Raw genomic sequence first — 17,381 nt, forward strand, 5'->3', positions numbered from 1 at the left:
AACATGAATGAAAGAGCATCAGAAAGATTAATTTCAACATGACATTACTGTTAATATATCTCGCTGGGTTCTAAATTAACGTGCTCTAAAAAAAAGTTCACTAAGAACAACTCACGAACATGCTTTCTCCAGGTTCCATAGGCATTAAAGAATGCAAATTAAAAACTGCCAAGGAAGGAGATGGAATATAATGTAGGAGACAGGTTCTTTTAGAAATTGCCAGCTCATCTGAAGTCATAATGGGTTTTAATTGGAACCTCTCGGCTATAGACTGGAAAGAATTGGTCTTAATGGTTAATAAAAAAAGGTCAGAAGAGCAGACAGATCTGTGAATGGAAGCGGCCTAAGAGGAGAGACTTCAGGAAGTGTAGATGTTGTAGCTAAATGCACAATCAAAATAGCTACCTCAAAATGTTGAAGTCCTGTGAGATTTGTAGGTTTCAAAAAGGCTAGATGGTTACATGTTTAATAAAGACATCCAGAGCAAATTCCAAACATCTGCTTCAACATGCTTTTACATCTCCAGAAATACAAATCTGCATGTGTGAATGCAGCTCTGGTATTCTGGTAAACAGAACTGCCCCTCTGGGTTCGTAAGGATTGCCTCGTCAAATTAGCCGGTGGGACACGCAGTCTATACTGTGTCTCTGGCAGTTGATACCACCGTCTTCTCCAGAGAAAGAAGCCCTGCATGATGAGGTTGTTGCAGAATAAATTGCCTCTGTGAAGGCTGCTTTCCTAGACCCAAAAGCTGGGAGCTCAGTCTGAACTTATCTTGGCCTCTGCTGCCTGAGTCAGAGATGACCGATACCTGGATCTTGCAGCCTCCCCCTCTGACAGAAGGCGTGAGTGAAGCTTGGATAAGGAGATGGAATACAATAAAAATGTATAGTGAGGCTTACAAATTGTGGAATAAGTCCAGAAAGCAATTCCAAACTTAAGAAATGAGCAGTGACCTGAGTGTACACTGAAGAGGTTTCCTAATAATGCTTATCATGCTTATAAGGGAGTGCAATAAAACTCGCAAACTTAGTGGTTCATGTAAAACTCTTAATCTGCATTAATAGAGCCAGACCAGAGGACCGTTACACATCAGTAGTAGTGATCCACAGAACAGTTAACAATTAACCTGAATATTCCCAAATTAGAATCATAGAATGGTTTGGGTTGGAAGGGACCTTCAAAGGTCACCCAGTCCAACCCCTCTGCAAGGAGCAGGGACATCTCCAAACAGATCAGGTTGCTCACAGCCCCGGCCAACCTGGCCTTGGATGTTCCCAGGGATGGGGCATCCACCGCCTCTCTGGGCAACCTAGGACAGTGTTCTATAACGCGCATTGTAAAAAATTTTTTCCTAATATCCAATCTAAATCTACCTCCCTCTATTTTAAAACCATCACCCCATGTCCCGTCACAACAGGCCCTGCTGAACAGCCTCTCCCCATCTTTCCTATAGGCTCCTTTAGGCACTGGAAGACCGCTATCAGGTCTCCCCGGAGCCTCCTCTTCTCCAGGCTGAACAGCCCCAACTCTCTCAGCCTGGCCTCACAGGAGAGGTGCTCCAGCCCTCTCATCATCTTCATGGCCTCCTCTGGACCTTCTCCAACTGGTCCATGTCCTTCTCATGTTGGGGGGGTCCAGAACTGGATGCAGTACTGCAGGTGGGGTCTCACCAGGGCAGAGTAGAGGGGGAGAATCCCCTCCCTCGACCTGCTGGCCACACTCCTCTTGATGCAGCCCAGGATGCGGTTGGCCTTCTGGGCCACAAGAGCACATTGCCGGCTCATGTTGAGCTTCTCGTCCACCAGCACTCCCAAGTCCTTCTCCTCAGGGCTGCTCTCAATCCATTCCCCACCCAGCCTGTGTCTGTGCCTGGGATTGCCCTGACCCAGGTGCAGGACCTTGCACTTGGCCTGGTTGAACTTCATGAAGTTGGCATGGGCCCACCTCTCCAGCCTGTCCAGGTCCCTCTGGATGGCATCCCTCCCTTCCAGCGTGTCGACGGCACCACACAGCTTGGTGTCATCGGCAAACTTGCTGAGGGTGCACTCTATCCCACTGTCCATGTCGCCGACAAAGATGTTGAACAGGGCCGGGCCCAACACAGACCCCTGAGGGATGCCACTCATGAATTAACCCGAATCCAGCCCATGCTGCGCTGCCCCCGTGTTGTGCGGCGCTTATCCGCCTGCTGCAGGGTAAACCTGGCCAGGTAACCCCAACAGAGGGGCCTGCAGGCGGCTCCCGCTCTGTGCTCCCCCCACCTGCGTGTCCCTGCCTTTATCCAAAAGTGCAGCAAGGTCTCACTTCTCTGCTTGACAATAGAAATGATGAGCAGAGTTATTTTCTTGCATGAAGAGCCTGTTGTAGCTCAAATGACATCTTTGGTACCACTGTCGTGACAAAACAGCACCTCCTAGTGCATAACTAACATGACCTAATAAAATTGCAAATCTTGTTTCTCTCTTTTGCTTTGCTGCTCAAGTAGTTTAAAAAAAAAAAAAAAGAAAAAAAAAAAGTCAAAAGTGAACTGAGGACCTGGAGAAATCTGCTTAGAAAACACAGTGCTAGAAAGACAACGGTTAGAACAAAACCTGTTCTCACCTGCAGACTGTAGTGCTTAAATACCCCAAATAGCAGACCACCCTGATACAATGCAGAATCTATACCCAAGCGATTTCAGTCCCTGACAGATTGTAACATTTCTGCTATGTGCTCTGAATATGCAGGAGATACCCTACCAGTGATGTCAGTACTCAAGATGTGTCGCCTTGGAATATTTGCATATCTGTTCTGCAACGGCTTTGTTGTGGCTCCCCCTGAGCCTGTTCTTCCTGGGCCTGCCCACCCATTTTCTATATCTGGCGATGCCTCAGCTCTGCGATCATTAAAAAGGTCCGTTTTTGTCCCTGTGGGTCATCTTTCCTCTGTTGTCAGCTTCCTTTTAATAAACTGCTTTTATATGGATTATGAAAAGTTCCATATCGTTGGAACTTTGCCTATCCACACTACCTAATTAGATGATCCCTAATAGAATCCAATTTTCAGTGGATCTCAAGCTGCTGTTTGAAATAATGATCAAATAATGTTAGCAGTATGCTCCTGATCTGGAGCACACTCTGTTGCGTATGTGGGGTTTTTTTGACACAAACATTAAAATTGTACTTGAAAAATTGGCCCAAGGATGGAAATAAGTCTCAGGAGCTTGTGAGAAAGTTCCACTTTAACCTACCTATGCATGCAAGTAGCCATTTTTGGTAGAAATATTTTCAAAGTAGTACAGAAATTATACCAAATAATCTGGAGTTGTTTTTAAAGCCTTCGTGTATCTTAAGGGTAGGAAAAAGGCAATGGATAGGAAGTTGAAAATACATCTCAATTTATTCAGTTGACAGCCTTACGTTCAGTTACTAACTTGGTGCTAGTGGATTTTTTGTGAAGACTAAATGGAACAGGGTGTTCCCAGGGCCTGAGTCCGTCCGTAGCCTCTGGTTTCCCGAGCGCTGTGTGGACAAGGGTGGCGAGCAGCAACAAGAGTAGCGCTGACCCTGCAGCCTTTCTCGGGTAGCTGACAAATGTGTGCTTCTCAGCATGCTTCCTTTAGAGAGCTATTGGGCTGCCCCTTCTCAGATATTCTTATTTGGTTTTTAATATGGATGAAAAAAACACAAGCTGTATAATACAGCTGGGAATGGGATGGGAAAACACAGCTGTATAACTATTACATCATAAACTAACTGATTAGGACTCACTCATCTCCTTCCTCTATCGAAAAATACCCTTGAGTGTCCAGTTTGCCTGCTCTGTAGCAGGACTGTAGCAGGACACCTGTTCCAAGGGCTGTGATAATTGCTTCCCAGAGAGATCAAGCCCAATTCCTCCTTGCTCTGAGACAAGAAGAGGCACTGTTTAAAAAGCTGTGTATAAGCAATGATTATTTCTGACTGGAACAAAATGCTATTTGCTTCTATTTCAAACTGCTTTCAAAATCAGAACAATCTCTCCTGTTACGTAGGTATAGATGAGAGGGGAGACAAAGCACCCGTGTCCAAGAGGCCTCGCTCCGAAGTTCTTGTGCCAGTGGAACAACTGAAAATCTACTGACAAGCATTACTTGTGGAAAGCAAAACTAATGCAGGGGTCAAAAATAGCCGTCTCTGCAAGAGCAGAATAAGAGACCTCAGTGCTTACAAACAAGGAATTGCTGAAGACCTGTTATGCTGCACATGAGAATGATTTTGCTGCTTCAGGAATTATCTGAAGTTGCATTTTCTTAAATAAATAACGTTTACAAAAGGTAGCTATGTTATACAGGAGGATATTTGCACTTTCCTTTGCTTGGCAGAGGTGATTGATAGTCTTCTCACTAACAGGCATCCTTTTACAGCATGTCCAAAGCCCTACATTCTTGTCAGACATCCTGTTTTACTGGAGTGCTTTCTTGTGGGATTACGTTCTACACCAGCCAGACCTGGAGATGTGTGGACACTTCTCGGACAGTGTGCTATTACATCTGGCTTGGCCTTACCAGTAATTCCCAGGGGCAACATTTGCAAGTTCATGGGAAGCCAGTGGACCAAGGGCAAAACATTGAAAATCTAGGTACTCAAAAGTAATTGAATACTAAAAAAAAAACCTCAGAAATAATTAAAACGAACTTAAAATGGCAATTACTTACAATTCCCATTTTCCTAATGGAATAAGGGAGAAACACTATGAGAAGGAGCATCTTGTGTGAAAATGAGAGAGGAGTAAAGACAAGAGAGCATGAGTGCTGCTCAGTCTTAGGGATGCAGCTTACTCTGGTCTTAGGAATGTTCTTGGCACTGGCAAAGAACATACAGCACGTCCTACTTCACAGACATTTGGAGAATGACAACTTCAAGGTATTTAAAGAAGAAAAGCCCAAATACGTCGTCCCGGGAAAGATCTTATTTCTGCAACATTGTGACCGTGTTGAGCTGTTAGCAGAAATATCCACAATGACTGTATTAACCGCGGGTTCACTGGTGGTGAATTAAGCTGGGAAGAGCGTGACAGCAGTTGACTGGAGCTCAGCACCTCCACATTGCTGTTCTGGCAGCTCTCCTCCCCCTCAAGAGGAAAACAGGGAGAGAAAGACGACATCTGAGTGGTGGTGATTCAGGCAAGTGTTTACCACTCAATTCAAATGCATATGCACAATGAGTGTGACCTACCACCTCCACCACAGTTGCTCTCCTCGCTCTGTAGGTTTGCTCATCAAGCCAGAGATTTCCAAAGGTAATTGCTTGTAAACTGTTATACTAGTCACAGAAATTAGGAAAAACATCTTACATCTTTCCCTTTTCACAGCCTCCCCCTGTGAGAGATGGAGATCCCAGCAGCTTTCCTGGGGGGCGGGGTTCTCTGTGGGGGGGGACAGAGGGAGCTGGCCCAAGGCAGGTGGTAGTGCCTTGGGAACACAGACCCACGCTTTCAGTAGGGTGTTCAGTTTTGTCTGCAGGCTGCCCTGAACAGGAACTACTTGAGTGGAGAATTTCTCATTCACATCGGGTCTGTTCCTGGGTGACAGTCACACCTTGCTGTCACCCTGCAGGGACAAGTAGGGTTGCAGGGTTTGAGGGAGTGGCTTGGCAGCAGGCAAGGGAAGTAACAGGGAAGCAACATGCGTCCGAACAGAAGATATGTTCTTTTAAGGGAAAGAAGGAAAGTTGAGGAGAACAGAACCAGTGACTTTGGGGAACTGAGCATGAAAATGAGCAGCAAGGGGCTGGTGAAAACCCCAGCATGAGTTAACAGCAGTCTAGTTGCAATGCAATGCAGAGACAACAGCCAGTTGGGGGTGACTTTTACCAGTTCTCGCTTACAAAATTTAAGCTTTCATCTTTGTGTCAGTTTTGACTCTTGTGATCATGGTGTTTTAAATCAGTTCAGCACCAGGATCTAGCACGTACTTGCATGTTAACTGTAGAGCCAAGAAGAGTGTTGAGTCTTGGGCTCTTAGTTGTTGTTGGATACCTGGAGTACCAGGGGCACTTAGTGAACAATCCAGACCGAATGGAATTGTTATGTTTGTGAGCAGCAGGCCTCAAGGACATCACTGAAGCCGCTTGTGAGAAAGTAATGAAGCTGCCTGTAAGAAAGTACTGAAGCCACCTGTGAGAAAATAATGAGGCCGCCTGTGAGAAAGTAATGAAGCTTCCTGTGAGAAAGTAAACGAAGCAACCTTGAGAAGAAGGAAAACAGCTGGCATACGTGACTGGGGGCTGAACGTGAAGCAGGGTGCAGGTGGAGAGAGCCGTGCGCGTGAACATAGAGACTTAACGAATCATATTTTAGCTAGGAGCGCGTGCATGATATAGTTAGCCAATTAGTAGAGAGCTTGCGCATGATACGGAATTAGAAGGGCTATGTTAACCGGGATGTATCAACAATAAATTGGCATTTGCTTGATCATATTGGTCGTCAGCAGTGTCCGTTACTTCCGCGTCAACAAGTTGTACCTCTGGCATTCGTCTCATTAGTGAGTCATTTAGTAGAAGAAACGGAGACTGGAGAAATGGAAGTAGAGAAATGGAGATGATTAGGCTATCAATAGGTATTTACTTCTCTTAGTCATAGCAATGACTCACTAGCAATATAATTTTTTTCTATTCTTCCCTCTTGTATGTAGTTTTCCATTTACCTGCCACTCTGAAGCTGTGGGTGGTTCATCATAACATTTTCTATTGTATGACTCAGTAGAACAAAAGACAATGGGGCAAAAATCTGTATGTGTCATTTACATCTGGATTTTTTGTTTAATTGCAGTTAAAATTACTTCTGATTGCTTTGGTTTAAAGGAAGAGCAGTGAAGATAATTAATCCAATTTGATTTAAAATCCTCTGTAGCCAAAGTGTATCCTATATTTAACAAGATAAAACATACTTTGATGTCACTTCATGTCCTAGCTTTCATAGAATCACAGAAGGGTTTGGGTGGGAAGGGACATTCAAAGCCCACCCAGTCCAACCCCCCTGCCAGGAGCAGGGACATCTCCAACCGGATCAGGTTGCTCAGAGCCCCGGCCAACCTGGCCTGGAACGTTTCCAGGGATGGGGCATCCACCGCCTCTCTGGGCAACCTGGGCCAGTGCTCCACCACCCTCAGTGGAAAAAATGTCTTCCTAATATCTGATCTGAATTTACCTCACTCTATTTTGAAACCATCACCCCTCAGCCTGTCACAACAGGCCCTGCTGAAGAGTTTTTCCCCCTCTTTCCCGTAGGCCCCCTTTAGGTATTGGAACTTAACCATGACTATAGTTAATATATTTTCTTAAGCTAAAGATTATTTTATTATGATAATCCTTTGGAATTCTAAAAGAAATCTCCTTTTCCCACATTATTTCCTCCTTTAAGAACAAAGCAGTTCTGTATTAAAGTGTACGGATTCTCTTCAGCTTATTAAAACATTTACAATAAAGAAAGCTGCAAACCAAATATTGTAAATGTATATAAAATTCAGACCACTACTTGGGCCTATCAGGCTCAATGATGTCATCTAAGAGATGGAAAATATTTTTAATTTTTTTTCAAATTTTTTTATCTTTCATGGGACTGAAGGTTAATTTAGATGGCAAGAGAAGTCAAACTTCTTCGTTACCACTATTGAGAACTTGCTGTTGGGATGGAGTAATGAGATAAAATATTAATGTGTTTTTAAAGGTCTTGATAAAGTGTTCCACTTTAAAGTTAATGTGTTCCACTGCACTCAGATGACCCAAATGCCAGTTATTCTCTGCAACTGAAAATCAATCATTTGCAGAAAGACGAAGAGCTCTCAGAGCAGCTCTTTTCCGCTATTAGCCTGTAATTGCCTAAGACTGTAAAATATTAAATGCAGGAGATGATAGATATTTTTCATAAGAACTGAGTGTTTGTAGACAAACAGACTGCAGTTTTTTTTTTATTTTGAGTGAACTGCTAGATGTGTTGCTGCAATATTGAAGATAACTATTGATCCCACTGAAAATGCACACAGACCTTACCTTAGCATCTGGATGCCCCTGGGTAACAAACTCAGAAGCACAAGCCTTGTTGATAGCAGCTCATGTACTTAGGATGTGGGATTGGACTGCATTGTAGCTCCTGTTGTGGACAATCAATGGTCTTTCCACACAAACAATTTATCAGTGAGATCTTATTTGGGACTGCGTTACACTCTGCTCCTTTAAAAATCTAATATAAGAAACTGAGTATGTTAATACGCTGTTGTAACTTTCAAAAAAGCATTATTTCAAGTTTCAAAGTTTTTTAAATTACACGTTACTCAGAATTTACTGTTTGAGTTTTGACGTCTTACAAAAAAGCCCAATAACTAATGTGCTAATAAAATACTCACAAACAAAACCTTTGTTAAACAGGACTTCAGGATGCTTGAGAGTGCTTCTACTCAGAGCCTTCTAGTGTGCAGAAAAGCGGAGACTGAGACTGAGACTGTGGAAAAACAGACGAGCAGAGTTGAGGCAAGTGACAGTAATGTTGCAGCAGAAGATTTATAGGGAGAAATAAACCAGTATCTTTTACTAGACTAACCAAGAGAATTTTGGAAAAAAAAAAAACAAAACCAAAACCAAAACCCAACTATAAGCTTTTGGGGGTCTGATGCTTTCTGTCTGGTATGCAGAGTGTAAGAGGCAGCACTGCAAAACCAGGTATTCATGCTGGACAGCCACAAACACACATGCTTTTCTAGCAAGCTGCAAGAACAATTTTACTAATCAATGTTAGGCTCAATCACAGAAACAAGTGCTTCACAAAGTAACTGGCCCTGGAAATCATCCTGCTGTTAACTTAGGGAGGTTTTCCTTGCTTGCCTGTTGCCCAGGAACCTCTCACTTAAATTTGGACAAGACTCTAAACTTGTGCTGGGAGAGTGCTGTAGGCAAAGGCTAAGGAAAGAGAACTGGAGAGAAACGCTGGGTGTCCAGAGGCTCAATCCAGAAACAGAAGGGGGCTGTTTCTTTTGAATTACCTAAAAGCTTATCTGGGTCTTTTTTCCAAACTTTATCAGTTGGTCTAATAAAAGACATTGCTTCCCTGTGTAAATCTACCTGTTCATATTCATAGACAATACGACTATAAAGATACTTGCCCAAATGGCACTTTGTTTCTCTGACACTCACCCGCTTTTTCATAGGTAATACCCTGTATTTATTTTGGGGCACGTACAAACTGATATTGCTATTGAGACTGCCATCCCTTGGAGCCTCCTGCTAGCTCTTGGAGGGAAGTGCAAGAGTGTGTGACAATGGGCCATTTACCGAAGTGTTTACGGAAAGGGTAGAGTTTCTCATCGCATGAGGTCACCCAGGCCACAAGGGGCCAGGCTGGATGAGCTGAAAGGTGACGAAAGACACCAGTTCCGAAAGGACGCCCGTTCCCTGCCAGTTCCAGGTGCTGCTACATTTGACGGCTGTGAGCGACACAGGTCATTTTCCATGCGTTCGCCCTAAGATGGAGGTACATTCTCTGCCCTCGCGGGCTGTGCAGTGCCTGGAGGTGTTTGGCTCAGGTGTGTAGAAAGGCTTATGGCTACAAAGCTCAGACTCAAACACCCTATTTTATTTATAGGGCTTTTTTTTTTTAGCACAGCTCTTCCTGTTGTCCTCTGCCAGCTGGGAAGGCCAGCGGGCAGGAAGGGGCTCCTGAGCGATCCAAGCGCAGCTGTTGGATTCAAGCCATTTCCAAAACCCTCGCGGAGCCAGGTCCTCCCAACAGGAATGCTGGCAGTGGCTGGGAAGCACCACTGATTTGGGAATGACTGCAAGCGTTCGGCCAAAACGCCGTCACGCTCCTGTACAAACGCCTGGCTACACCGCCTGTGCGCTTGGGTGAGGTGGGAGGGCAGATTTTTATTTTGAGAACACGGAAAATTTACAACGTGGCTGCTTTGATTTCAGGCGAGGCTTTTGCAGTTTCTCTTTCTCTCTCCTCTGGCATTCTCCCTGCGGGGGTGTCCCGTCAGCTCAGCTCCGCACGCAGCAAGGACTTCCTTCCTTCCTGCCTCCTGCCGGTGCCCTGGACGGCAGCACTGCCCGCTCTGCGCACCGACAATCATTATTGTTTCCTCTCAGTTTTACCCCCCTCCAATTTTTTGTGATTCCAGAAGGTTCCTCTGACGCGAGGCGCTTAGGGCGCAGCTCCCACAGCTTGCGCCCAACCCTCGGAGATGCGGAAAGGCCCGACCCGCTGCAAACCACGGGGAAAAATTAAAAAAAAAAAACAACAAACCTGATTTTATCCGTGGGGCGGGGCGGGCCCGCGCGCCCCCTCCAGGCTGCCCGCGGAGCGCGTGTCTCCGGGCGGGGCGCGGAGCCAGAGCCAATTGGGAAGCGCTGCCCACGTCCAGGCGTGGGCGGGGTCTCGGGCTTTTCCGCCAATCAGACGAGGCGGCGGGCTTCCGCGCCAATGAGGAGAGGAGAGGCGGGGGAGGGAGGGGGCTGAGGAAAGGGCTTGGGGCGCGCGCGGGGACGTGGGCGGGTAAACACGGCGGCGGGGAGCGCGCGCGGCGCTGGGCCATGGCGGCGTCCCCGGTTGAGGTGTTCGGGCTGCCGGGCGAGGAGGTGAGGCCTGTGACCGCCCCCCGCGCCTCCCGCAGCCTTTCTCCGCGGAGGGCGGGCGGCGGCTTCCCCGCGAGGCCGGGCCGGCGCCGGGCGGGTCTCCCCTCAGGGCGGGGGTTTCCTGCGGGCCCGGCGGAGCGGGGGGAGCGGGGCCGGGGGCGGCGTGAGGCGAGGCGGGTGCCGCGTCTCCTGTCAGCGGCGTGCCTGTCCGCAGGCTCCTTCCCAGCGCCGTGCCGAGCAGTCCCCGTGCCTCGGGCGGCTTCCCCGTGACGACGCGGAGCGGAGCAGGGGTTTGCTCTCCGCCTGCCCTCGGCCCCAGCTCCGAAGAATAAGAGCCTTTGTTTCGGGCTCTGTATTCGGAGCGGTGCGGGGACTGGAGTGGTGCAGAAGGTAGCTTGGGGCCTGGGCGATGCAGCTTTCTCTCTGCATTGCCCTTAGCGAGGGTGTGAAATCTTGTGTGCCTTTCAGTGGAGTTTGTTTTGGTTTTTTTTTTTTTTTTTTCAATAAATTCGTGGGAAGTGGCTTCTACAGCGGCTTCTGTCGTGAGGTGGCGGTTCCGGAGCGCCTGGACCTTTGGAAGGTGGCCGGTACTGCTGTACCTGTTCCTGTGCTTCAGCGGTAGACAGACGGGTGGGCTTCTGCGCCGAAACTGTGCCTTGTGCCTAGGGCAGAGTGTTGGTGGAGTAGTTAACTTGATCAAGAGGAAAGAAGGTATTTTTTTTTGTTTTTTTTTTTTTTCTTTTAGTTGGAGATTCAGGAAAATCGAAAACTGAATCCATCTGAGAGTTGTTTGGTGACCTGTGTGAAATGTCAGTCATGTTGGTAGTTGAGCCAACAGGATATTTTACCGGGACTGTTTTTGATCATCTCTTTTTGTGTCCAGGCAGCAATGATCTCCGTGTCAATGCGCACTTGTTGCATCTTTAGCAGGGATTCACTTTATTAAACCTGTGAAATACTATACGTATTCTGTTAGCATGGCTCTCTTTCTCAAGCTCTGCTTTATTCCTGGAGAAGTAACTATAAAGCTCTCAATTGCTTTTTCTTTCCCTTCATCTTAATATTTGAATTGCATAGCAGTTCTAATAGAAAATTAACACAGCATGCCGCAAGGGTTGCATAGCACTTCCCGTTGCAAAATCTTATTTTCAGTTGCTAGTGACTTTTTGTGGCTATCTAGTTGTGCTAAAAGAGTCCATGCCTCAGGCTCTCTATTTTAACTTTATTAAACTTTGATCAGTTTAGTTGTTTCTTAGCCTTCCTTGCTACAGAGAAAATATTTTGAAATCTGGTCAAAACTGAACAATGCTTATCTTCCCTCTGTTATTTTAAATGGGAACGTGTTCCTTTGGCGTAGCTGGGCGAAGAGGGAGAAGGTTTGAGTATGTAAAAAAATCTGTCAGATCCAACTGTTTCTGTTATTCAAGAGCTTAGCCAAGCATTTCCAAGTTACAAATGTGAAAAATGCAGTTTGCTTATGATCGGACACTTTTGATATTCAGTTGGTGCTTATTGATTTACATGTAAAGGACTGGCTCAGTTTTCTTCATAGTTTTCATGTGTGATTCCCTGTGCACAAATGACAGAACAAGTGATCTTAGGGTTGTAGGAAAGCTGCTGGCAGCTGCTTTTGCATAGGATACTAGAATGGAAACTAGAGTTCTGCCTCTCTAGATTGTGGGTTGTTTTTTTTTTTTTTTTTTTTATCTTCCCAGAGTTTAAATCTGGGAGATTGAATACACAGAATCGCAACAAAACCACGAAGTCTGAAACTCAGATAGAAAGCAGCATCAAGGAGTTTTCTGTGAAAGCCTCCCCCGCCCTCATTTTGCAAGCTTTTCATAGTTTCTGTCTGTACAGCGCTGCTTCCCCAGGGCTGCTCTGTGACCCGTTCTGCAAGATGGATTTGCTTGGGCTATGAATCAGAATTGTCTGGTAAAAGAAAGTGGTGGTATCTGCAAAACTTCTTTGCTTGTTGCAGCTAGTGCATATGATTATGTGGTAAGTATAATAATTGTAAGGAAATGGTAAACAAAATAACGAAGGAAGGTGAGGAGAAGTTGGTCTAATTGTTGAGGCAGTTGAATGTAGTATTTGAATGTGGATTTTTACTGCCTGACCCCCCCCAAGTTATGAGTTTATTCCGGATTTCTTGGTTAACGGTGTATTAGTCACTTGAACTTAATAAAGGATTGCTGATATGATGTTGCTGACACAAACAAAATTATGAAGAAGCTGGGAGGAAAAGGAACTTGTAGCTGAGGTTATTGTGCTGTATTGATGTATTATCTGAATTTCAGTGCCTGGATCTAGCAGATGCGGTTGTCCTTAATTTCTCTGGTTCCATTTTCTTCAGTAAAATGGATATAGCATCCTTCTCTCACCCATAGGACTTCTTATGACTTAGCTGAATATTGAAATAATGAGCACTAGAAAAGTCAATGGGGAAAATTAATAATTCTGTTTTCAGAGCAGGGTCTTAGCAGTATATGGAAAATGAGATCTGGGGTCACGTGCTCACAAACTGCTGTTTTGTATTTTCTCTTGTCTTAGTTTTTCAGCAATACCAATTTTGATTACTTAGTAAGGTGTCTGTCTCTTAGAAAGAAACAGTTTATGATCATTTATCAAAAGTTCTAACTGGATCAATATGCAGTAGCAGGCTAAAATGATTGTAATCTAGGAACAGTAGATTAAAACTTAATGCTGATTGCATTTCTGAATTTTTTAATTGTGAATTATTTTACATTGCAGGATTGTATGTAATGAACAGATTCTACACCTTGCTACAGCTGATGTCAATGTATGAAAATAAAGAGGTCTAATAATATTTTAAAAATTACTTTTTGTCCTCTTATTAACTTTTTTTTTCTAAAGAGGAAAGAAATACCTTAAAGTGTACTTCCCACTTCCAGGTCAGACTTTCTCTCACAGTGCTCTTTGCTTCAGGCTGCTTAAAAAAAAAAATCAGTTGGGAGCATTAACTGCTGCAGACTGTCTTGACCCGTGAAGTGGGAAACTGTGCCTGCTGTTGCGTGCTTTGGATATGTCTGCCTTTGAATATAGTTGCAAGTGTTGGTTCAGATCTGCAGGAACAGACTGACACAACTGCTGCTGCTTTTCTTTGTCATAGCAGTTGGTAACTTTGCTGGTGTTCTTAAATGTGCTTGTTGAGTTGGGGTGTCCGTAGCTACAGGGTTTTTGGCTGAGGGACTTCCTAATACAAAACTTTCAGGTTGCTAAGACTTGGATTTCTGTAGATGAAACACTTTGATCAAGTGTTTTCTGACACTGAGCTATTCACTTCAAGTTACTGTGTTTTTTTGTCAATTGACTGCAATAGTAAATACAGCATTTTCTCACAGTAGTTATGGAATGACTTCCTTCAGAGACTGAAGGAAGAATCGCTAATATCTAATGGCTTTGTGGTTTATTTGTTTACAGAAGGAATCACCTTTTGCAGTGGTTTGTGTTAAAAATAAAATCGTTAAAGTACTGTCTAAAGTGACAATGTATTTCTGTTTTCTATTAAAATACCTGCTTGCACTGTAGGGCTTTGGAATGGCATTTAATCAAATGACACTGCTTGTCTGTATATATGTATTTCATAGCCAGTTTAATCTAAGAATTTCTGCATGTCAGAGTTGTTACACTCCCAGCCTGAATTAACGGCTTTCTTATTTTGCTTAGCTTCTTTTATGTTTCCTCAATAACACGTTAAGTTAGCTAGCTTTTTTCATCTGTTGTGTCTGTTGTGTTTGATCTGTTTCAGGGGTCAAACTAGTAATGGGACCTTCTCACGGGCAAAAATACACTTGTGCTTGCATGCGTTTGTCATTTCAGGTTTCTCAGTCGCTTGAGAGCTGTCCTATGTAGAACAAGCGTTATACTTTTCTGCAGGTCACGTGAGATTTCCCATAAGCATATGGTATTTTGTTCTGGAAAGCTTTAGGTATATTTTTATATTCCTTTAGGGTATGCTCCTGGAGTAGGTTGTTTATGGTTATTTAGCTTGCTGCTGGTGAACTGAATGTCTTGGATACAAGGTTTGTCTTCTGCATGCCTTATCCCACAACCTTCTTCTATTGCTGTATTTTAGAGATAACACTGATGACCAGAAGTCTTTCAGACATTACTTTGGATACTGGCATGGACTAGTCTTCCTCGGGATTGCTTCTGATAAAAACAGGAATTTTGTTTGGCTCGTTTGTGCCTGAGCTTGAGGCAGCCTCATGCTTCTGTTCCTTTTTAAACCCTCTGGCGTCCCCAGGACCTCTGTGCTAGATGTCTGCTCCGTCTGACTCTGTTCTTTTGTGGGTCACCCAAACAGAAAAAAAAAGACATGCATGCCTCTGTGCTTCAGAAATGCTCTGAATTCATTCTAGGCTGTGAAGGAGTGTCCCATTGCACACCATGATCTGGAATCCAGTGTACCTGGGGTAGTTTAGACATTTGTAGAAATGGTGATGCTTGCTGGTTTGGGATTTTGGGAGAGTTTTTGTTCTTGTTTTGGATTTGTTTGGCGTTTTTTTCTGTTTTGTGGTTGGTTGGTTGGTTTGTTTTTAACAGAAATATAAATTCTGTTTCCAGTTGCTGTCTTAGGTACCTGGGTTTGTTTTGTTTTTTAAAGCCTTTCTTTCACACTGAACTAACAAATCCTGACTGCGACTGTGGTGGATGTTGGGTTGCACGTGTTGAAAAGTGGTTTGGTGGTTGTTTGTGTTTGTTTGTTTTTTATTTTGTGTTTTTGGTAGGGTTTTTTTGTTGTTTTTTTTTTCTAAGTAAAATTCTCTTGACAAACTGATAACTCCATTAGTGGACTCCTGACTTCTTGAATCTTTTCCTTAATTTGCAATTGAATTGAGGTGTTACATACAGTCTCTAGCAGCAGCATTTTGAAGGATGAGACTTCTTTATTTATGAAGACAAAATGCTCCTATGATACAATTAACGTTTAAGTTGTTTTAGTGAGTTGGTAAGATTGGACTGTAAGCGGCAGATGGAAGTTAATGACTTTAATTATGTTTACAAGATTGATTAATGTAGTTCTATAGTAGGAATCTTCCTGAATCTAAAACTTGGTTTGCATGCTTTGAGAGAATTTCTTCAAAGAAAGCTGTTTCAGCTCTGTTGGTTGCCATACCGGGGGAAGAGGGTGCTCTCTGGTTTGTCAAGACTGCAGAGTTTCCTTCCCACTATCCACATCCTGGTGAAATGAAGTGATGATGCTAACAACACTTGCTGTTATTTAGACATCACCTAGCATATATCTGCATTGTGTGCAGGGTCTGAATATTGCAGGAACTACCTTCCTGCGGCTACAGTATACAAGTGCTTTTAGCTAGCCTGATCTTCTAATTATGTGTTGAGGTTTTTTTGTTTAAGATCTAAAGAATTTTATTTAAAATAATATATGAAAAATGTCTGTTCTTGAAAGTTGTTTTTAATGTTAGACAGGTGAAGAATGTCAGTATCTTCTGGACCACTTAAGGAAAAACATTCTATGCTAACTTTGGTGTAGGTGATGGCAGGACCAAATCCTTACTTATTCAGACTCTGAAAGGCTTCGTTGAGGTGAAAAGACTGCTTATCGCTCCAGTAAATGCCATTAAGGAATATGGTTTTGTGGTGAAACACTCAAACATAACTTCTGTGGTCACTAATGAATGTCAAGGTAAAAAAAAAAAACAACACCAAACCACCCACAAAAACAGCCAAACTTTTAATGCAGTTTGAAATAAGTAAAGTGCTCTTGGATAGGAGATACAGACTAGGAAACTTGATGATAAAAACAGGTTTTTTTTGACTAGTAGAAGCACAGCAGTGTCATCTGCTGAAACTGGCAGCTATCTGTTCAACTGGATAGTGTAGTCACTTTAGCTGTAAGTAATCTTTCAGCATTGTTTCTGAGCTGCTCCTAGGCTGCAGAGCCTTCTATGTGATGATGTCTGTCTTTAGTCAACAGTCTGCTTGAAGGACAAGCTGCTAGTAGGGTAAACCTGGGTACCTTGAGTAAAATGTCTCAGAGATTCAAGAAGCATGCTATAAAAGAGACAACATGAACATACACTTTATCTCTTATGTTTGTACTTATTCTTTAACAACGTCTTGGTTTTAATATGCTTCTACCCCTGCAAGTGTCTTAACCTTTCTTGCTGTTTATAGCTGTTCCTTAATGAGGTCTGTAGTCTGTGTAGATGTGTACTGCAGAACACTCTATAATAGTTGATAACCTCTTTTTTTTTTTTTTTTTTTTTTTTTTTCTTCCTCTCTACTGACTTTCTGGACCTCAGTACATGGGATGAGAGGGATTGCTCTAAATGGGACATAGAACATGTTCAGCCTGTTGAACATCCCTTCCTTTTTATGCCATTTCACTGGACCAGGCTATTTACTGGTTTCAGTTTTGAACTTCCAAACTGTTAGTATGTTTATTTCAACTTGCCTTATCCACACATACCCAAATCTGAGCTTTCTGCTCTCTTTTGATCTGTGCGCTATATGCAGATATGGTATGAAGCTTAAGAAAGCCGTAATACGTAATTCCTGATATCATCAGCATCTTAAAATGTGATACTGTGGTACTATTTTATTGTTGTAATATCCTTTTCTCTTTTCTTGGTTTGATTTAGTGGTAGTTGATTCTTGACCTAACTGGAACAAAAGAATAGCAGGATGTTATTGCCTAGGGCAATTGTTTACTACAACGTGTGCTCTCTGTTGGACTACTCAGACGTTCTTATATTGGTTTCCTCAAAAAAAGCTGTCTAGTACTCCAGCAGATAGTACCACTTT

General features: G+C 43.6%; 1 protein-coding gene across 1 annotated transcript in view; it reads left to right on the plus strand.

Annotated features, from left to right (window-relative positions):
• The first annotated feature begins 10,524 nt into the window (after nt 1–10,524).
• NEDD4 (NEDD4 E3 ubiquitin protein ligase) overlaps nt 10,525–17,381 on the plus strand; it is a 61,656-nt gene continuing 54,799 nt past the window's right edge. The window contains exon 1 of the mRNA XM_086757025.1: nt 10,525–10,589. Within this exon, the coding sequence (XP_086613151.1) occupies nt 10,545–10,589 (45 nt within the window). The 5' untranslated portion in view covers nt 10,525–10,544. The remainder of the gene's footprint in view (nt 10,590–17,381) is intronic.

This window comes from Chlamydotis macqueenii, chromosome 12, assembly GCF_036417535.1.
Source record: "Chlamydotis macqueenii isolate bChlMac1 chromosome 12, bChlMac1.mat, whole genome shotgun sequence".
In the NCBI taxonomy this organism is placed as follows: domain Eukaryota; kingdom Metazoa; phylum Chordata; class Aves; order Otidiformes; family Otididae; genus Chlamydotis; species Chlamydotis macqueenii.